This window comes from Aythya marila (genome assembly GCF_965140915.1).
Source record: "Aythya marila genome assembly, chromosome: 2".
Classification (NCBI taxonomy): Eukaryota; Metazoa; Chordata; class Aves; order Anseriformes; family Anatidae; genus Aythya; species Aythya marila.
The window spans coordinates 102,442,868-102,466,028 of NC_139043.1; the positions used below are offsets into that span (position 1 = coordinate 102,442,868).

The window sequence follows — 23,161 nt, forward strand, 5'->3', positions numbered from 1 at the left end:
GTGAAGAAAGCACGGTGTATTAGGCTATAATTTTAATGGGGCACACAGTGGTAGCGTGCATAAAAGGTTACAGTGCTCTAAATTAGGGTATGCACTGAAGTATCCAGCATGATTTCAGTAATTGTATAAAACTGAATCCAATTAAAGAGCCTTCTGAACAGTCATTAATTCTCATACCATCTCTGTGAGGTTGGTCTGTCTGTCTATGTTGTTACCAGGCTGCGTTGCAGTACATTGTATGTATTAACAGATTTCATAGCAGTAGACATGAGAAATAGTACGCTGCAATACTGAATTCTGATTCTCCGTGTTGTGAAATACTCACCTCCCAATCCCCATTCCCATTCTGTGATGAGAATGGATACACTTTGACCTTCGATGCATTTTGCTGTAAATATAATGGGCTGTAAAGAACAGAAGCACCAAACCACTACCATAACACATTTTAAAATAAAAATGTTAGGGACAAAACCCAAGGAAATCCAGTTACCATCCTTAGCAGTTATTCCTCTTTCGAAAACAAGTAGGTCTTTTGCAATTTGAACACACCATGCATATAAAATGCAGTATCCTAGAGTGCTATTGTCATGCAAGGTCCCTAAATTAGAGGGAGATGGAATTCCTCTTTCCAGTGTTGGTGGATGATTTGTCACATTCCTTAGCGTTGTGGGGATGCTGTATGAAAGACCTAACTGTAACGCACTGTACAATGGAAACCGCTGTAGGATACTTGATTCTGATTGCTCTACATTTTCAGTCTTGGTCACAAAATACTGAAATAGAGCCTGTTTTTGAATACAGCTTCCCTTCTGGCAGAAAGGAAAAAAAAAATTAAACTGTCTTGGTCACTCTAGGAAGCTAAAGGGTGAGGTTTGTGTTAATTTGCTGCAGTGGTTTAAGTCTCATTCCAGTATTCAAAGATTCTCTTGCACTTCTGTGCACACGCTGTCTAGGTGCAGCAATGCTGAGGAAGTAGCGTAACTCAGGTATTGGTAGCTGTTGGAAGGTGATTTTATTGTTTTAACTGAAGACGTTGCCAACAGGAACAAAATTCTAGACAAAAAATGGAGAACGCTGCCAGTGGGCCCTTAGGTAAGAGCTCCAACACACGCAATTCCTCAGTGCTGTGGGATTAGCAATGGGAAAATATCAGTCCTTTGGCACATACGCAACACGCTGATACTTGTCCTGTAAGCTCTGCCGAGCTCAACAAGACACATTGCAAGGGACTCAACCACCAACCATCTTGCTGGAGTTCACGGGTATTTCCAGTGCGTACTCTACCAAAATGCCCGTATTCACATGCCCAGGGGAGACCAGGCTGGCCAGCTGGGAGGTGTGAAATGTTCCAAACCACCAAGCCGGTGAGGGACACGGAAACAAAATGAGAAAATGCTGAGAAGCCGAGCACTGTTTGCTTAGAGGAGATAGCGATTTTTCAAAGCATAAACATATTTGTGCCACTGTTAGCAGAGAAAATCATCTGTAAGCATCTGTCTCGGATGTCTAATTACAGATGCACATACGTACTCCATCATGTATACAGTGGAAAACATTTGCAGTGTTTTACAACAGCCAGTAGGAAAAAAACCACACGTGTTTAACTAGGTATTTAGAGAGATTTAAGGTTCTGGCTTATGCCCTGCACTTACTGTATTATGAATGCACACGCTAGAAGGGAGGGCTGGCGGGTATGCGTGCTGAGCAAAGTTTCGGCTGGCTAGCAAGACAAAACAATGGAAGAACAAACTCTTGTACAGTTTATTTCCATCAACATGTGTAATCAAGTAGTTTTAAAGCTGTACCTTGATCAAAACTTTGAACTGGTGTAATTTGGCTCTGTCCTGCCTGCCCCCTCGACACCCCCCTTTGCTGCCTGAAGTCAGCTGCTGCTGGTGGCCAGGGGAAGAATTGGCTTGGGAAAGCGATCTGTCTGTAAAATAATCCCGTTTTTGTTTACCGGGGTACTTTGCAGGCAGATCACTTCACTCATCTGGTCCACTGGAAGGATTCAGAAACGCCTGTCCTGGCACACAGGAGGCAGGGGAGGAGGGGAAAGGCGGGATTGCTGCTTCGCGCACACAGCGCTGGTTTAACGGGCTTGAACGACGAAATACAACTTCATGCAGGGCACCAACGAGAGAGTTTGTGATGGGTTCCTGCACCTCTTCCTTCCCACCACCTTCAGGTTAGCATTTCAGGCAACACCCAGCTCTCCCGGCCTGGCTGAGCCCTGTGCCACGGGGCCTGAAGTGGGTCAGAGCCTCTCCGTGCCCGCAGGCCGAGCTGACAGGAAACCTTGCAGGAGATGGAAACCTCGCAGATCCTCCCAGCAGCTCCCTTCCCAGAGCGAACAGGGACATAACGAGGACAGGCAGGGGATGCCGTGGTGCTGGGCCTCTGCCACATTGATCCCCTGCCAGCCTAAGCTTCCTTACGGAGCTTATAGCACGGGCCGAGGCTCGAGCAAAGCCCCTGCTGCTCCCACAGCCGCCGAGGCGACGCGCCCTGGGATCAGAGCGGTGCCAGCAAGCTCTGCATCTGCTCGCATCTCAGCTGCGCTCAGAAAGTAGGGGGAAGGGAGAAGAAGAGACGAGAGAGCCTATTAGTATTTATTATTTGTATTTTTATAGCACCTCAGTGCCTAGTCACGGACCAGAACTGCATCCTATTAGCACTGTGCAAACCCCAAACCGAAGTACTACAGTCCCTGCCCCAGCGGGCTTACAATCTAAGTTTCTGAACAGAGGGATGCAAGGAGATGGAGAGGTCAAAGGGAATGGTGACAAAACGCTGATCACTGTGACAGACAGCATTGTTTTTCTGTTAACAGCTATCAGAGCTCTCAAATGCTTAGTTGAACTTAGGCATTCTTCACCCGGTCAATACTTCGTATTTCTCGTGAAAGAAAAAAAAGCATTAAGAAATCCCACAGAATTCACGTTAGGTTCACTGAAAACATTTTGCAAGAAACACATGTAAGGTTATTTTAAAAAATTACTTAGTTTATATGTTCTAAGTAGATGTCTGAACACGTTTACAAAGTCTACACATGCAGTGTAAAATTAATTTTTTAACAAACTGTTACTTTCTGAATCATTTAATTTGCACTGTTGAAAAAAAAAAAAAAGATACCTTTTAATTCAACTTTTAAGAAAAAGAAGTGATTTCATCTCAACTACTACTGTTCTGGGCACTGTTGTATCTCTTTTGTGCCCAAGATTTTAAAAATAATTGGAACAGAAATGATCACCTTGGCAGAACTAAAACCAATACTAAATACAAGGACAGAGAACAACTGGGTATTTAGGAGATGTACGTAACTGATTTAACAGGTTTCTCTGATCAAAAAAGGGTGATTATAACTTTATGTGAGAAGGGCACGTGATTCACAACTATCTTTTTTGCAAGCGTAGTCTATGTGCATATGAATAACTTCCCTGTAAGGGGGCCAATCCTACTGCTCTGCTCCAAGTTTCCCTAACATCAACACCTTTTTGACTCTGCACTCGTACTCTGCTGGCCTGCCACTGTGTGTCATAGCTAATACTGCGAATAACTCAGTGGAGTTCAATATTCCTGATTTTACCTGCAATTACTCTGTGGTAGTAAAAGTTTTAACATCTTGTAGAGGCTTGCATGACGGTGTGATTTACACCCGTGAAAAGGGATGAAAGGAAATAAGAATTAGATGGACAGTTTGTAAGGTCATTAAACATGTTCCATGATCAGCTCTGTCGCTAGCCATTTGGGTGGCCTCCTCCACTGAAGTCACATAAGTTACGTACACTCTACCTGAAAAGAACTTCCGATATTAGCTTTCCTCTATGCATTCTCTAAATTGCTGTAAACATCCAAGGTATCCATATATGTACATGCACACAGAGATACATGTCTATATCTGCGTGTATATACATGCATTTACATGTATATTTATACACACAGACATACACATATATATGCATATACATGGATAATATAGCTATGACATAGTTAGAAACAATAATGTCATTTTTTATTGCATTTTTAAGTATCGTAGAACAAGGGTATTATAGGCACACATCTTAACTACTCATCCTTACTACAGTCCTAAAGCTCATTTACCTGAGATCTGCATCTGTAAAAATAGTTCCATTTTTAGCTGCATGTTACAAAAGACTAAATATCAGCCCCACAGATATGAAATTACAACTTATTTTCAAACTAGTGCTACAAGTAAAATATGCTATCTTATAAAAAAGATACTGCTGAAAGAGATACATATTAAAAAGGAAACACGATTCTTAGAGGTTTAAAAATCTCCTTATGCCTTCCCATATTGTAATAAATTTATAAAAAATATTTGACACAGAAAATCTCCACAGAAAGCATCCTACTGAAATCACGTACCCTTTAAGCCACCCACCTTGCAAAAGTTACATAGTTCAGGAGGGCAGACTCAATATTAAAAGTACTTAATTTCCATCAGTTTTCATCATCCCGTCTGTAGTGAATAGTTTGTATTTCCTGAGCTATGAACATAGCCATCTCTCTGGTGCCCGCAGCGATCACTCGGCAGGACATCAGATCCAGAGGTCCCCCTGAGGACAAGAAGGTTAATAAGAACTGTCTTAGGTGATGTAAAAAGGTAATGTACTCTTAAATATAAACCACACTGTAATTAGGTAGGTTCAGAGACGCTGAAGCAACTTCATGCATAGATCCTTTTGGGGTGAGAAGGACAACTCTTTCTCATAGCTCCTTTCGGGGTGAGAAGGAGTTCATGAACTCCTATCTTGAAATCTCTCACAAAACTGATTTCAGAAGATTCTAGATACAGCACCAAAGTATGCAACAGAAGGAGTGAACGTTTACATTTGTTCAGTATCCAACAATAAATGCAATTATTTCCTTTTAGTAAAAGGAAAAGATAGAACAGAGATCAGTTCAGTCAGCATACCCTTCTTCTTAATGCACAATATCTTTTCACAGTATTGACCAGTAAACCATTACCCTGAGATGTGTACCATATAAATGAATAAAATAATAAGCCAGAGACTGTGCTGTCCTTTACTCCCTCTGAGCAGTTCCTACTCCTATATGTTCAGACATGTACTTGAGAGTCCCTCTTTCTTGGGAAGTCGTCTCTGCTGAAATCTGTTTGGAGTCTGAGCATGTCTACCAATTTCCCAGCTAGTCCTTTACAGTAAATCTGATGCTTTGAAGGAATTACAAAGTTACGGAAATACAGTTTGACTCAGAAGGCCTTTGATGTGATGAAACCCCAAGCTGGAATTACATCACTGTGGTATGAATAACCAGCCAGTCTAATGGAGAGTGCAGGCGTTTCTGCAGAATAGTGCCAGAAATGAGATTGGGCCACAGGAGGAGGACTGTACTGAGGTAACTTGAGGTGCCATGTGGTCCTCAAAAAGTCAGTGAAAACAGGAATATCTCACTCACCTGAAGTGTCTATCACAGTGCCGCCTGCCTCTCTAATGATGACAGTAGCTGCTGCCAAGTCCCAGCAGTGTAACCCAAACTGATAATACGCATCCGCGGCACCGGATGCCAAGTGGCACAGAGCCAGGGTGGAGCTTCCAATTACACGGACCCTAAATATAGCAAGAAGGGGACAATGAAATGTAAAGAGGAAAAAGCCTTTGATTTCAGCCTATGCATCAAGATTGAAAAATATGCAACAAACTTGATTTTTTTTTTGTTAAATTACTTTTGATCACAAATGTGAGACGCACATTGTAAGATATCTTACCCATGTGCTTGGGCCTTGAGCAATCTCTCAATGTTACCAAGGAACAGTTTCAAAGTTGCAGGGTCACGTTTTGGACCAATTTCTGTTAAAATTAAGGCCTTCGAGATATCTGCAAAGTAGGTAGTTATTTTCATTAATTCAATAGTTTCCAGATAGCTTCTGGAAATTTGTTCAAAGTAAACAATAAAGGATTTTTCACAGAAAAACAATTATCACGTCCCTTTTTTTATCCCAAAGTCTTTCTAGTGATAAGGATAATTCAAAACTTCACATAAAAAAATTAAGCAAGACTAGATTTCTCTTATCAAACGGTCTGATTTAAATACTTTTTTTTTTTTTTTAAAAGGAGAAAAAAAGAACAGGAATATTAAAACTAAGAATGCATCCTTTAATTCCTGCAGTTTTCATACATTGTTTTATTTCATTGACCTGCCAGCTTTTGGCAAATTCACAAACTTCAGCAACCAATGAAAAATAATACAGTGACATAGTAACTATTAATGATATTAGATTAATCATATTTGAAAACAGAATGGTTCTTGAATAGGAAACTTCAATGTAAATTATAAAGAAATTCTAAGGAATTCTAAGGGAATACAGGAAGATGAGTAAATGATTCTACTTAAAACACCAGTCATCCAGTAATAGCTCCCTTTTATTATGCCATTTTAAAGACTGAAGACACCTTATGACTGAAAAGCCCTCTTACCATAAAATAAAATAGTTTTAGTAATAATAATAATACGTGAATATTGCTTTTGTACTGTGTACAGCAAAGACAATTCCAGTTTCTGTCAGATAAGGTTATCAGCTTTGTGTACAAAGGAAAGACTCACAGTGACTTGCAAGGTGTTGAAGTAGTCGTCGCATGAGATCTGCATGTTACTAGAATATAACAAGTGTATCCCAATTTAGGAGGAGATGGTTGATTGAACACCAAGTGTCCCTGCTTCTGCTGTGCCAGTGGAACTTGGAGGCATTAAATATATACCAAATCTCAAAGGTTTGTCTGTTGATTACTTGCTAACTAGGCTGTGCCCAAGTGTCAGGTGTCACCTTCTACCCTGTGTTAAAGGCGAGGCATTCATTCACACAGGGAATGTCTACCTGGCTATTACAGCTAATTGCATGAGTTGAAAGCTCTTAGCAGAAGTAGCAAGGAGGTTTTCAAAAGCAAATGCAGGCGGAGCAAGACATCATTTAATTAAACAGGCTACCGGTGAATTTAGTATTGTGGAGGAACAATCTGGATTCAAGCAATGTGGTAAGTGGTTGGTGAGTAGCAGGTATGCAATTAGATTGAAAGTTACAGCACATCACAAAGCTGAACTGTATGGACATATTTAACAATTACTTTTTAAATTAATGCCTTAAAATAGAGCAACACTGATCCAGACACACTGCAGGGTGTTTGCTGCTTCAGTCACAAATGGAAAGTCTGGATGGTGAAAGCAAGCTGCTTTAGATGTTTTTGCATAACATACTCAATTTACAGTTACAGAATATTTAATGCAAGCCTCATTGCTAAAATGCACCAAGCATTCAATCTGCACTAGTCATAGCTAGGTCATGACTAAGACAGTTGTTGAGTTATTAAGTATATTTCTGATGAATAAATGGATCTCTCCAATTTTAGTCAAAGCCATAGCCAGGTAGAAATCGAATGAAGTGACTAAGACAAGCTAGAGGGAGGTCTCTGCTTAGAAGAAGGAGCAGGCTGATCACAAAACCCAACAGAGTTTTGGGTGTTCAAGGTACAAGAGAAAATTTGCTTTCTACTCTTCACTTTCATAGAGATTTAACAGGGACAAGGATACATTTATGACAAAAAGACCCAATCTGTTGACCATAGAAGACTAAGAAAAGAAAATACATTTACACTATTAGCACATTTAAGGACAGACCTGAATCTAAGTGTGAGAAGAAAGTAAAACTCAAGGTTAAAGGGAAGATGGAGCCTTCGTTTAAGCATATCCTGATTGCTTGTACTCCCAAACCAGACCTCTACAAAATTTGTCACTGAAGAACAGTTTTTGCCTGTACTGTAATTTCAAATGATTAAATCTCAGCAATGAATGTGTAGCGTAGATCAGCGTTATACAGAGTTACACAACAACCACATTTCCTGAAAACAAAAGGCATGAAGCAACATGACAGCCCAGCACTCCAACACATCATGCATTGGTGAAGGCTACTTGAATTCCAGCTGTAGATACAGGGAAAAAAACACTCTTTTCCAAGCTTGGTTTATTTGGCTGAAGCCACAGTCCTTACAGGAAAACAACAACTGTGACCATATACACTTAAAACAGGGGTAGAAGTAAGAATAAAGAAGGTCCATCTTCACTGATGAAAGCGCCCACCACCGAATGATGTCTCTCAAAACAAAGGAAAATTTCAAAGCATTTGAAAGGGCAGAAGGTTTGCTTCCCTCGCTGTGTTCTAAGCACCCACACAGACTGGAAGCCCAGAGGAAGAAGGACGAAAGTGGTATATGCCAAAATTATTCCCTGCTCAACTGGAGACCAGAAATTTTGGACTGCAAAAGCAAGTGAGGCTATTCTGACAGTGGCTCAGACAGCTAAACCAGGAGTACTCCTGGTTTTCCTCGTAGTCTCTGCCAGAACAGGCTCGTGTGGATTACGGGATATTCAAGTACAGACAAAAAAATTGTGCATAATCAGGGATTAAAATCTTAGGTGCCACTGACTTTACAATTTGCTCCATCTCTCCAAATGGGCAGACCCTTGCTCACTATTAATTTAGGTGAAGAGCCAAACTTCCACAAATTTTGAGCTCATTAAATATTTCAAGACCATTAAAATCTCTTTTTGTGGTGAAATTTTAACCATCTCCGGAGTATAATGATGTACATTTCTAGCACATGTAGGCTGCTGTCTGTAACTGAATGTTACGTTCTCCTCTGCACTTTCATTGATTAAAAGGAAACCTCTACACACATTTGATTTTTGTTGATTTATCAGTAAAAGGATTCCATTAAGTGCTAAGTGCTGCTATCTATTTGTATGTTGAAACATACCTCACACAGGAAAGCAAGCTGTTAAATAACCCCTCTGAAGCATGCATCCTTTAGTTTACTGTTAACATGTACGCCTACAGACATAACACACCTTATGAAATACAAATTTATTGGGAAAAGAAAGAGAATGACAGTCACTGTAGCACTGTGAATTTGATTCACCATTCCCATTGCATCTTGCTCATAAATAGTGACGCCAGTGTACAGCTGGAATGAAACTGGTGAATCTACTCATTCTTCCTTATTTTGAACAATAGTTCTGAATCAAAATAATTTAGGATTATTTAAATGGTTCAAATTCAGCTGTATATTTCAAAAAGAGAACGAGGAAAATTGTGATTTTTCAGCAAAAACAACAAACACATAACAACAAAATTATCATGCAGGAGAAATACCTTCCATCAGGATAATGATATTCATTATCCTAATGATGATTTGCAACAACTCTGAAACAAAATTAACATATTCCTTTTAGAGTTCTAACAAAATCTAGACCAACCTGTCTCTTTTGATACCTGAAGCCTTTTGTCATTACAAAATGCCCCTTGACCTCTTCTACCAGTGTATAATCGTTCTTCAGTGCAGTGGTAAATTACACCAAATTCAAGCTTTAAGATTTTGAAAAGGAAAGAAATGAATGCAACTCAAATTACTCATCATAAATATAAACAACTACTAACGGCAGAAAGATCAGCAATATTTTAATTGGTACATGTAATCAAAGATTATATTGATGCTAATAAACTGGAATAATTTTACTATTACTACGATATTTGAGATACAGGCCATATAAAACTCAGTTTATAAAGAGAACTTAGTGCAATCTGTTCATGATCTTCTAACCTCTTACTTGCAGCTTCTTTGCGTTCACATTAGAATAGATTAAATGTTAAACTGAATTCAAAATCAATTATATATTTTTATTGAAAATATGCAAGTCCTCTAAGGCTGGATTCTGAATGATTTATTTTCACTGGTGAGCAGTTACATCTCGAAGTCCCATTAACTTTGGCTGGGCCCTGAAGATATGCAACCCCAAATACACAGATATGATTATTCAGGTATTCAAACTCTGAAGTCACGGCACGCTGTTTTCCAACAATGGATTATTTTATATGTGCTACACCTTTCACGAGGCATTTCATTTGCCTGCCTTTTCAACCAAAGTAATAACTTCCAGTCCGTTTTTCAGATGTTTCTCTGCAAAATCTTTTTCTTTAAACATGAAAGTGAGAATCTCATTAAATCACAGGACTCAAAGAGATGGAATTTGAAGAGAAATATCATATTGTGACCTTCAATGAAGGGTTGAGAATGAGTAACACTGGACTCTCTGGGGGAATATCTTTTTACCAACAAGAAGGTCACAACCTTGACCCTTGATTTGAACGCAAGATATTTAATATTTCTATTATTTTAATAGTTTTCAACAAAACATCTTTAAACACTTTACAAACTTCAGTGACCAGCTCCTAAAATCACCCTTAGGTGAGTACAGCTAACTAGATTCTATCTAGGGGTAGGCAGCTGCACAAAAACTAAATGACTTGTCCAAGGGCACTTGTCCAAGTCAGTAACAAGATCAAGGAGACATCTCAGATGTTCTAGACTCCAAAATCTTTTCCTGCTGCCCTCCTCCATTCAACGTGATGTTCATCAGAGATAATTCAAAGGGAAAAGGTTGTCCTTGCTGCTTACCCTAAGGTCCCATGTAAACCAAGTGGTAATATAACTTCTTTTTTTTGAGGAACATTATTAGTAGACTCTTTCCCTGAATACATCTGCAGTAATTTCTTCAGTACTGTTCAAGGCTTACATTCAGGCCAGTTCCCCTGTGTGCTCTCCTTTGGCTCCTTTTCAGCCTGCTATTTTTTTGTTTTGTTTTGTTTTTTTCCCATCTGTTTATGAAGGGAGTTTTAACATCATTCTTTATTTTTGTTTCAGCTTTGTTTAGTTTACATAACCCCAAATATGCAGCATCAAAATCATGATGGTGTTCTAGAAAACATAAATATTAGAGAAAACTGTCTGGTAATAATATGTAGTACTCAGAAGGACCTCTGGGAATGAATACACTTCAGGAAAGCATGGAAGTGCTTCTTTGCAGTTTCCATGTTTGAAAATTCTAACTTGAGAAGTACACAACATTATTCTGTTTAAATCTGTAAGTGCTGCTAGCACATCTGAAAACTATGTTATTATTGCACAGAATTCTTGTTGGCTTCAGTTATAGCTATATATATATATATATATAAGACTGTGGACTTAGGCTGAAAGAGGCACATTTCTTGGCAGTCTGAATAGCTATTTCTCCTGTATATATATCAAACTTTAAAATGGCAACATTTGGAGAAAAGCCTTTATGAGTACAGCTAGGAAACTCAAAAAAAGACAGCATATATGAAAGCTAGGTACTTTTTTTCCCCTTGTAATCAAGCTCTCATGAGGGAAATATAGTCATTTTACTGCATTAAGAAAACCTCAAAGGCAGACTAAGTGAACTAGGCCCGTAATTTTGCACTCTTCATAAAAAGCAATTCTGAATTGCCTCAGAGTAGCAGTTAGCTTTCACAGATACTGCTAGCAGCAGGAAAGAAGCAATCACAATCAACGTAAGAACACTGAGAGAGATGTTTAAATTTTGAACAGGCAGCACTATATTTAACTCATTATGGTTTTGTCTTACAAAACCTTGCTTACACAAGTACCCCCTTTTTTAGTCACATAAATCCTATAATATTTATAATAATTTATAGGAATTATCCTGTAATTGCTAGTTTGCATAAGTGAAGTTTTGCAGGACTGGGATTTTAGACTAGTGGAGTATGACCAAATGCATTTAAAAAGCATATAAAAGCCTGACCAGTGCCTGATTTTTTTTTCTTTCTTTTTAAGTTCCCACATGGTTTTGAGACTTCTAACCAAATCTCAGGTACCCATCTTAAAGAACATACTGCATACCTCTTTGTTAACAGCAAATCCGATGCTCACTGCCACTGTTGGAAATCTGTGAAAAACAAGAAATAAAGTATTATTGATGAAAAATCTCTGTTTGATACTTAAGCAACTTGCTAAGGCAGCAAAACCCCACATGGAGCTCTGCAACTTTACCTGTGTCAAAAATACTCTTGATATCATACTATTTATCCTTTGCCAGATTCTTTAACCATCATTTCCACTTGAAGCATAACTTAATATTTGAAAAAAATGCAAGAAATAAACTCTTGAAAATATCAGGATTTTTATATAGTGTTGTATAATTTAGTAAACTTTTTTCTTTATTGTAATTGAACCACCCAGTGTAAAATCATTAACATTATAACAGGTCATCACTTTTAAAAGCACATTTTGTTCATGTGAACTGAGAGCATCTGAAACAGCAATTAAGTTGCAAGGAGATACCTTGTTGCTGACCTCAACATAAAGAGAAACTAGTTTCTCTACTGTCTCTTTTGCTAAAAGTGGTGGTCACATATTTAATTTGATCCTTTTGAATAAAGTATAATTACTGCTTTTTAAACAATGAAATAAATTCATTTCTTACAAACATGTTTTTAAAAAGTTTGTAAAATCCAGAAAATAAAAAAAAAAGAACAAGAAAATTTCACTTAGTTGAATAAAACACTAGCACATGACCTCCCCCAGACTGAATTCCCTGACAGAAGTCAGGGAAATACTTTTTTATATTTTCTTGAAATGATAACTGCAGTTCAATTAAGCTGCTAACTGTAAGGCAGAATATAATTTGGGTTTTTAAGTAAAAGTGTTATAAAAAACATTAAGTTTACAACTCCTAGCATTTAAATGATGAATTAAAACTTTTGATTTTTGCAATACTGATCCCTAGATCTCTTTTTTTTACAGAGCAATACTTTAGGAGTTTAAAACCAATATCTACATACGGCTTAGTTTTCAGTTACACTCTACATGTATGCAGTGGTTGTACTTCTCAGGAAAAATGAAGCACTTGTATTTGAAAGGGAGAAAACACCACTATGAAAAGGAAAGTGTAGCAACCACACAAGGAGTGAGGCCAAATGTCATCATAGTACAGCCTTGTTTCTTCAGTTCAGCTCAAGTCTCTACATGTTAATGTGTGGTATATATAAATGAGCTGTGAGTCAAGAGCTTCTGGGTCATTAAGCAATCAGCGAAAACTTTAGCTTACCTTTAGATAACAGTACAGAGCTCTCTCCAGCACAAACACACACTCCCTCAGATATACTGTGTGAGGCATAAAGCAACAGAGGGATGACTCCTACTTACGTGTCGCAGGAACAAATTTACCACAGTGAATTTAATCTTTGAGCAGAAGGGAGGATTTGTGAGAAGCTAAATTTTGCTATTTTATGCATTTCCAGTTCCCCCATCCACTCACCTATGTACAAAATTGCAGGTTCCATCAACAGGATCAATAATCCAGGTAGGACTGTCAGTGAGGACACATTTTGAACCAGCAGCAGTGGATTCTTCTGCAATAAACCTGTATTTAATGTGGAATAAAAACACGTCTCAAAACACTGGCTGAAATATACACTCATTAAGTATAATTCCATCTTTCTGTCTTTTGAAGAGGTATTTGTTTTTATATAAATATACATTTCATATATATGTATATATATGAGTACATACGTATTTCTTTTTTCATTGGGGAATGGGAAACTTTTACAGAAACTTCAGAGGAGAGTTCTCGAATTCATAGCATACTATTTCAATGGTAAAAAAGAACTCTATTCATGTTCACTTTCCTAATGTACCATTAAGAAATTCATGAAAATGAATGCAGAAATGGATCTGAACTGGCAGCTCTGGAACTCTAAAGGAGGTTTTTCTGTAGAATGTAATTTTATGGGTTAGGTCTGTCGCTTGCACTAAGGAATATAAACTGCGAAATGCAGCTGCTTCTTTTTGCAGTCAAATTCAGTCAGCAGGGAGTAACGAACTCTTAGAGAATCCACAGTCTCACTCCTACTAGAATTTTTTCTACAGTAGTCAGAGTTGGGAAATTAAAAAGTTTGAACAGTTGAACTTGCTTCTTCCCATGACCCAGAGAAATTTTTTTTTTATTATTATTATTTTTTGGATGCACAAGGCACACACTGAAATCTGAGCTTGTCTTCTGTTCTGCTCTGATTTCTTTCATAGATATGTTTTATTGTTGTTGTTGTTTTTTTCCCCTGGGAAATCTGCATCCAGTTGTGGAGCATTTCCTGCTGACCTTTCTTATCCTTGCTCTCCCATAAACTGCTCAGGGTCTGTTTCTCTAAGAGCTGTGCAGGTGCTACTCTCACAGATTTCAATATGGTCCTGTATGTACAGGATGTGTAGAATCAGACTGCTGGTACTTAATCTCACTTTTGGTTTCACATTTAAACAACTGGTATTGGTTTTCACAGCATCTACAAATGCCTGAGGACAAAAAAGCTTCCCCTAAAGACATAAAGAGAGAGGAAAAAAAAATAAAATAAAGGAAAAAAAAATCTTTCGCAGAAATAGTTGTTTCCCTAGGACTATTTGCTTTTGTGCCCTCAACACGTGCTGCCTGATGCTCCATAATACTGCAAATACGAGCTTAAAACATCCTGCAGACAGCACAGGAGGAGTCTTCTTGAATTTCCCAAATGCTGTTTTGCCTTTCCCTCAGCAGCAAGGGACTATTTTGACAGCATTATGGGCCCCCAGTTGATATGAGACGGGAAGTAGCAAGTGCTTGTTACTATTTTAATCTCCTTTAAAGAGAACAGCTGAAGGACACTTAAAAGTGTTAGTGTGCAACCAGGAAGCCAGAAAAACCTTGAACAAGTGCTTGAAGTTCTCAGTCAAATGCAACACGTTGCAGATTCCTCGCTTTATATATTCCATTATTTTGCCTTGTTAGTGCTGAACCATTTGACTTTTCCTTCCAAAAAATCTTGTAAGTAGCACCTAAACCCAAGCATAAGCTTCAGCTGCACTGCTGGCTGTGGGCGAAACTGATCTTCCTGCAGACAGAGCACCTGACAGCTGGCCTCAGACTGTCCATCTTCACCCCCAAATTTTGCCTGTTTTCCACCTTCTGACAGCTCCACCAGCCAGAGACTGAATTGTAGCTGTTGTCTTGCCAATCAAGAAGGTGAAATGAGAATTCCCATAAAACAAGAGTGTTTCTGTGTAAGGTGTTTTACCCTCACCTATCACAAACCTGTCCCTTTCCTTTTCCTTACTGCAGTCCGCAAGTACAAAAGCTTTACCACGAAGCTGGGGTACAGCAGTGCCCTTGATGTCCGAGGTCAATTTTCCAAAGCAGGTGTAGGACAAATTAGGTGCACATTTTATGAAATTTTGCTAGCAGGTTAAATTAAGCCCATAGCTGCTATGCAATACCGGGCACTGTGACTGTTCCTAAAGGCCAACATCTGATGTATTGCTCTAATGGCTCCGTGTCCTGTAAAAACATGCACATGGAGCAAAACATTCAGGCTGAAGCCTTGAACACCAGATATTAGGAACAGTTTAAGAAGTGTGTGTGTCTGTGTGTGTGTTGAACCTCCCCCGTTTCATTACAGTAGTTAATTTAGTATGCCAGCCTCTCAGCTCTCCTCAAATCTGGATTAAAGTTTTCTCCCACTGAAAACGAGTCTGGTAATTTTAGCCTAGCCTGAGCAGACATCTGTTCGCGCCACAAAGCCACTCTGAAATTCATTGCTGGGACAGCAGGGAAGCTGTAGCACAGCCTAAACTGCAGGAAGAGCGATATCCAGTGGTGCACAGCACATTCAAACCGGGGCTGCCCCTCCACTATCCCACCAAGGGGGTCTGAGGGCAAAATCCAGGCAGCCAGGGTTGGATGTCGTGGCTGAGTCCTGCTTGTAATGGCTCCAGGATTAAGGCCACAATTAACACCAAAGATGACAACTTGTGTAACAATAACACAGGCAAATGCCACAATAGGCTTTTACAGCCTGTAGTCCATGATAGGCTGTGCCTATCTGTGCTTCAGAGATCGTCCAGAAAAAATACCCTTTTGGAAAGACTCACTTGGAGTACATCAGAGTGCCAGAGAGAGACAGCAAAGATGAAAACTCGAGTGAAGCATGAATGAGGATGATACACATCCCTTGGCCAAGCAGAGACAAGAAAGAAACACGGGACAGAATCACTTTTTTAACAGGTTTTCCTAATATTTCTCTTTACTTCTGAGCACTTTTCCAGTACCTCAAGACACACCTCTGCCACAGCACGAATGGCATAGGTTCCAGAGAGATCTCCTCTAGTTTTTTTCTAACTCCAAAGATACGTTTCTAAAGTGTGGTGCAGTTGACATGTTGGAGGGCAGGGATGCCATCCAGAGGGACCTGGACAGGCTGGAGAGGTGGGCCTGTGAGAACCTCATGGAGTTCAACAAGACCCAGTGCAAGGTCCTGCACCTGGGCCACGGCAACCTTAAGCACAAATAGAGGCTGGGTGGAGAACAAATTGAGAGCAGCCCTGAGGAGAAGGACCTAGGGGTGCTTGTTGATGAGAAGCTCGACATGAGCTAGCGATGTGTGCTTGCAGCCCAGAAAGCCAACCGTATCCTGGGCTGCATCAAAATAAGCATGGGCAGCAGGGTGAGGCAGGTGATCGTCCCCCTCTGCTCTGCTCTTGTGAGACCCCACCTGGAGCACTGCGTTCAGCTCTGGGGTCCCCAGCACAAGAAGGACGTGGACCTATTAGAACAAGGTCCAGAGAAAGGCCATGAAGATAATCAGAGGGCTGGAGCACCTCTCCTATGAAGACAGGCTGAGGGAGCTGGGGTTGTTCAGCCTGGAGAAGAGAAGGCTCCGGGGAGACCTCACAGCGGCCTTCCAGTACCTAAAGGGGGCCTACAAGAAAGCTGGGGAGGGACTCTGTGTCAGGGAGTGGAGTGACAGGGCAAGGAGTAATTTTGGCTTTAAACTAAAAGAGGATAGGTTAAAACTGGATATGAAGAATAAATTCTTTTACTATGAGGCACTGGAGCACGTTGTCCAGAGAAGCTGTGGATGCCCCATCCCTGGAGGTGCTCAAGGCCAGGCTGGATGAGGCTTTGGGCAACCTGGTCTGGTGGGAGGTGTCCCTGCCCATGGCAGGGGGTTGGAATTAGATGGGCTTTTAAGGTTCCTTCCAACCAAACCATTCTGTGACTCTATGATAACTTAAGAGAAATAACAGAAACCTTCACTGATGCTTTCAACAACTAGATTAGGGGAAAGTCTGAACACAATTTAAATGATCTTTCGATGTTTTCATTGTACTTAAACCTTGATTCCTACCGTGGATTCCTCATCGCAAGTGTCTAAATTTAGTCTTTTAAATCCAGTTTTAAGCTACTGTTTAATCTAAATGCATTCGCTGTCTGAACAAATTCTGACCAAAATAAACAACCACTATCTGCAAAAAAAACAAACAATTGTTTTGAAGAAATTCATTTATTTGCTTATGGAGGCATAAGTTAACTGCAAAGAGTTAATAAAAGTCAGAGACTTTTCCATTTCTACTTCTATGTTGACCTTACAACTTTTGTTTCCATTTTGAGTAACCTGAGTGCTTCTGATGATTCCCATTTTATGTGAAATGTATATGTTTTATGTTCACTGCCAGACTGTTCAAGGAAAAAAGAAACAACACGCAGTGGAGATGAGAAAAGAGCACAACCAGCAATAGTAGACGGAATATTACACAAATAATAGGCTTGTAAACCCTGGCAGTCTCTTGAGAATTGCAGCCAAGAACCACACATTGTGCTGTACAGTACTGCTTCAATACGTGATCACATACAACACGTATTTACAAAGCTATATTTAGTATGTAATGTTCTTTTAACACATTCATTTTTTTTTCTTTGTTATTTTCTTTACAAGAGCATAGCTGACAAGCAGATTAGTAGCTGAGCCCTCCAGATTCTCATCTTTGTTGATTTCTGCACTGTGCTAGAGTGCAAGGCTCTTTTCCATTAGAGACGTGCACGGTTAGAAGGAAGTCATACAGTATTTAAGTGATACACAGGCTCTGCAGCAAGATGAATTTATCCTCCTGTACTGAATTCAACTGTGGAAATCAACTGTGGAGTCTCTGCATCAAACCCAATCTGGCCAACTAATACAAAACCTCTCTCTAATCTGTGTACGTACTAGGAGGAGTTATTTTCAAATTGACCTTAATAATTCAAGAGGAGTCAACAATCTGATTATTTTCAAAACCTTGGGTTCAAACCCCATAAAATAATTTATATCTTATTTAAATGTATTGAATGATGATGATAAACATCCCTGCTTATCACCAATTTTAGGATTCTATGCAACACAAAGTAAATGTGCTTAAATATGATGGTTGTCCTGATCTGGCAAACACCTACCTATGATGGCAAAAGAAAGTGATAGGAAGGTCTGCAGGATGGGATCTTTGCTATTATTAATTACAGCTATATTTTAATGGGTGTCATACACGATATCCTCACAGGGGAAACACCAATATTAAATACATTTCAGGAAGTTAAGAAACAAAGAATTTACATGCACAGGTCATAGTAGAAATATTAGAAAATATAAAGTCATCAGTATAGGGTAGTGGTAGCTCTTTAAAATGGAATCCTACAAACGTGTCCAACAGCAATAATATATGTAATATATGAGAGATACATAAACCTGAAAGAAGCTACTACTGAATTAAGAAAAAATAATGTTTTCCAATGATAATCTGACTTCCAGGGATGGATTTTTATATTCCCTTCAAAAGCCAGTCAAATATAAAACTCTTATAGGATAAAATGGTCATTCATAGTTTCTTTCTATAGACACTCACCTGTGGGAGGGAAATTTCTCTTTCAGAACAGAAATAATTAAGTTTTCCACAAAATGATCAGTCTCGGTCACGAGGTCTGCTGCAGATGTCTTTGTAGACACTTGTTTTTCCTCTGTTAGAGCTTTCCTAATAATCTGAAAGAAGAGAATTTCACAAATCAGATTTGGTTTCCATTCACGCTGTGGACATAAAAATACTATATTTACTAACAACATCATAGCTAACCCTGAAAAACAGTAGTAGGTCTAATTCTCCCAGAACCTATTCTAGCTCTTCTGAGTAAAAACCTTTTTTGAGATAAGGAATGTTCTTTTTGGGAACACGGCATTTGGAATCACTCTGCAGGAACCTCTCTTGACAGTTCAGGAAGGGATTAAGAACGGGACGCAACTGATGGAACAGAAGTGTGATAGTAGACATTGTGATTTAGGAAATTAAAGAAAATACATGTAAGATATGAAAGAAACTTGAGGCCCATAATTTCTCTCACAAAACAAAACAAAACAACACTTTTTTCCATTAAAAAAAAGCATTTACAGGGCCAATACCCCACAGCTCCTTTACTTCAAAATACAATAAAGCAAACCTCTTTTTTTGCCAACAAAGACACAATATTTATTTTTTCTTGTATATATGGGTGTTTGGAACTTCAAGTGTGGACCACCCACTAGTCTCAAAGAATTGCTTTATGTTTAACAAAAACAAAGATTTAGGTTTTTCCCCAGATATGGAGCCAGTGATCTAACTCTGGATTCTCTTTTGGAAGTCTCCACGTCCTTTTAAAGGGTTTTAACTGCTGTAAATTTGGAACTAAACCACATCAATTGCAAATGCACATATGGGAACACAGTTGATAAAAGCTTTTCTCCGATTTTACCATTTTTTTTCCCCATCCCTTCATTAAGACAATTGCAGGAGGGGATAGAGTGATAATGCTCAACTTGAAAAAGGAGCTGCCTTATTTTTTAACCAGTGACCATTATAAACTATTTGAAGTTAGGAAAACCAAACCAAAGATTAGGCTTATTTCTATGGAATTATATTAAATGAAAAATAACACCAGGGAGACTCATATTCCAAGTCCCTTCTAAAACATAAATTTTAATTGTTTAGTTAAATTTCCCGGGATCAGAGCATTTTAAAGTTACCTACAGAGAAACATCTTAAGACCAAACCAAACAGTCCTGCTGTATTATGCACGGGAAAGGGAATGGGGAACTCCCTAATTTCAGTCTCAGCTCTTGGTTTTCGTAGCCTAAAATGCTTCATTTGAAGGCTTTTCAGATTGCTCTGACACGTAATCGACTTTGTCGGCCGTTGCCTTAGCATTAGTATCTGGACTAATGTTTCTGCTTCATGAGCTGCAGAGCATTAGTTCTGCCTCTTTCCCGAGCTGCTGAGGCCAGATTAAAACATTTCGGTTTGAACTTTTGCTGGAGTTCATTATTGCATACCCAAACGTTCACTTAATCATCTTCATGCCCCCAGTGTCCCGCTATGGTTTTCTCCAGGCTTTAACCGCACCGCTGCCATAAAAGCGCCGCCCTAGGAAGGCCCTCAGGCTGCTCTGCTCCCCGAAGCACAACCCAAAGCACTGCAACCATCTCAGCCGCGGTGTGTAACCTATTCGGCAGCACCTGCTATGCTCACGCCTTGTATTTTCACCACTCTTTACTCCTGTCCTGCCTACATATGAGTTCAATGCGCTGCGTCACGTAGCCAGGCAGCTGAGGAATACCACCTCTCGTTTCTTGCCCTACACTCTCCGCAGAAAGGGTCTGAATTTCTCTTTAGCAGTGCCGTCTTGACTCCTGTTCAGCTTTAATACCCAGTGGATGGAAGAGATTTGTGCAGCCGTGTAAATCAGTACATGCGACCGTTCATTCGGCAGGGGACTGCGGTCACACCTGGCCCTCGATGCAGAAAGAGCAGCGGCTGCGAGGGCTCTTCTGGGGACGTGCTGCAATCGCCTGCTTCTGTTTTTTTTTTTTAAAAAAAAAACAACTGGATTTTTTGCAGGATCCTACTCGATGTGTTCTGTCTGCTTGACAGCCACGAAAAATACCCCGATTTCCCAGGTTGTTGTGTGCTAGCATTACGGTAACCAGACTCACAATGTGCCTACACCCTTTCCTTTTGGAAAGAGAAGCTGTGCTGGGGCCACCAGCAGCGAATGGGCACCACGTCTGTGTTAGCTCACCCAGCGCACCAGGCGGTGCTGTGGGGTGGACGGGTCCGTGCCACCTCACGGCCTCTTATAAAACATCTGACAAAGGAATTCATGTGGGTTTGCACTGACCCGTGTGGGCGTGTAATCCAAGTCAGAGCCCGACACGCAAAGACCTGCAAAGACCACGTGTATTCCCTGCATCATCGATGAAGCAGCTTTTATTCTTCCCAAATTTATCCCACAGCTCAGAGAGGTCCATGACTCTGCTCACACTGAACAACCCCCAGGAGTCCTCTGCCTCCCAGGAGTATCAGAGCCTGGTGCCCCTCAGGGGACATCACTCAGCTCCTCCCCGTGCTGAAGCCTTATAACAAGGTCTGTAGATACCTACCACAACTGCCTGCTCTTCTCAGCTGGGCATTTTAGCCCATGCTGCCCCTCCACTAGATCAGGGCACATTTGGGGGTTCGTGCAATGCAAGAGGCATCTACACCAGTACATTCATGAAGACCACAACTGCAAGAAATGGACTGCCCCTGCTGCCTTGTTCATTTGCCACGGAGCAGAGGAAATGGAGCTGCAGGGGCTCGGTGCAGTCATGATCCTGGTTTCTTCCTTTCCTGACACCTTTGTGAAATTAAGACACGCAAAGGAAAATTGAGAGGAGAGAGGGCCCAGATGCCTCCTCCCCCAACACCTGCCAGGAGAGCCACCTGCAGCAAGGAGCAAGGTGCTTGCTGTTTCGTTTCACCATACTGCTTGCACTTACCACACTCTTCTGGGAGCCCCAAGGTGGAATTACATGCTTGCAATGTTGTACGGGGATATTTGCTTACTGGGAAAACCAAACATCTAGATGAGGAGCGTAACTATCTGCACATAATTTAGGAAATACCAATCTGCTTTGCTAAAAATAAATAAATAAAATGAAATAAAAACTATGTTCCATAGAAAGTAGCCTAAAATATCCCCTGGGAGCTAACATTGGGAAGAGATCTTTTTTTCTGCCAGTTTCCTGCCAGTTTCCAGGTAGCAATGGCAGATTGCAAACTGATGCAAATTGAAAAGATGCAAACATCAGTCCTCTGGAATGTTATTTCTTCCAGGAAAACATGCTCAGCTATGGTCTTCTGGGTGACTAAAATGGTTGGAGATGGTTAAGGCTGTCCTCAAACCTCGATATTTTGAGAAATTAGGTGTGGAAGCTTGAGTCATGAGAGGCTTTCTTGTGAAATGGCTGGCAGAAGGAGCATGCCGGAGAACCTCCCGTTTGGCGATTCTGTGAGAGCACGACCTGTCATTGCAATTTGGATTATCCACTGACTCCTTGTATCACCACAACAAGTCCCCTCTCCTCTGGCATGCTGCTAATCTTTGCCTACGCGCATGTGCGCCTACAGCGGAGGGGGAAACAGGTTTAATGACACACACTAAGGAAGAAGTAAAGGTCACAGTGTGTGGGTACACGGTGCTTTGTAGTGCGATAGAAGCAGAAGAGCAATGCACGGTGCAGATCTGTGCTTTACCCCCTTTCTCCTCTGCTGATCCCACTTCTTGGCTCTGTGACAGCCGGTGGAAGTTCTGCTGTGGCACACCGCGGGGCCAAGGAGCTAACTAACCTCCTGCTGTGTTGAAATGCCTCTGTCGGTGAATTTTGGCCGCCCTGAAGACACTGGCATAACCAGAGGACGACTCCTCTGTGGCACAACTATTTCTTCTCCGCACAAACGCCGGCATTGCCACAGGTAAGCCCACCACACTAAACCATGACAGCAGCGTTATAAGCGCTTGGTGTCTGAAAAAGTTACGTGTAAAGCATCCACGCTGACCATATTTTGGTGACATCCAAGCACTTTGAGCCACAACCCAACCCCACAATGCCCGGAGGCTCCTCCTGGTACTTCGGTCGGCTGCAGCCCCCGGGCTCTGCGACCACCCCAGGGACCCCTCATCGCCCCCGGGACCCCTCCTCAGCCCCCGGGGGGACCAGGCACGGAGCTGCTGCCGTCTCTGACAGCCCTGCCTCCCCCCCCCCCCCACCAGCCCAGCGCCCACAGCCGGCCTCCCCTCGCCGCTTCACCTCTTCATTTTGTCATTTCTACCCCCAAAACGCAGCAGCCCCCCGGTGGTGGTGGTCGGGGGGGGGGGGCTGCGAGGGGCGGCTCTCACCTGCCCGGCGCGCAGCGCCAGCTGCACCGCCAGCTCCAGGCACTCCTTCCAGGGGTCCCCGCCGCCTCCTCCTCCTCCTCCTCCTCCCGCAGCCCCTTCCTCCTCCTCCTCCTCCCCGCACGGCTTCATAGCGGCGGCGGCGGCGCCGGCTCCGCCGAGGAGCGGCGCGGAGGAGGAGGCAGGGAGGGAAGGGAGGAGGAGGAGGAGGAGGAGGAGGGCGCTGTCACTC

At 41.1% G+C, this 23,161-nt stretch overlaps 1 protein-coding gene across 1 annotated transcript; it reads right to left on the reverse strand.

Annotated features, from left to right (window-relative positions):
• Positions 1-2,605: 2,605 nt before the first annotated feature.
• Positions 2,606-23,127, reverse strand: IMPA2 (inositol monophosphatase 2). Its single transcript, XM_082753330.1, has 8 exons — positions 22,933-23,127; positions 18,594-18,727; positions 13,171-13,275; positions 11,754-11,799; positions 9,292-9,400; positions 5,753-5,861; positions 5,443-5,594; positions 2,606-4,580 (listed from the first exon to the last, which is right to left on the reverse strand). Exons 1-8 carry the CDS (start codon positions 23,059-23,061, stop codon positions 4,465-4,467), a joined length of 900 nt encoding a protein of 299 aa, XP_082609456.1. The 5' UTR covers positions 23,062-23,127; the 3' UTR covers positions 2,606-4,464.
• Between the last annotated feature and the right edge of the window lie 34 nt (positions 23,128-23,161).

Coding starts and splice junctions, on each gene's coding strand:
- IMPA2 (XM_082753330.1), bottom strand. CDS start 23,061: ATGAAGCCGTGCGGGGAGGAGGAGGAGGAGGAAGGGGCTGCGGGAGGA. Junction 13,276..18,593: donor GAGAAATTTCCCTCCCACAG/GTGAGTGTCTAT, acceptor CATTAAATACAG/GTTTATTGCAGAAGAATCCA. Junction 5,595..5,752: donor CTCAAGGCCCAAGCACATGG/GTAAGATATCTT, acceptor TGCTATATTTAG/GGTCCGTGTAATTGGAAGCT.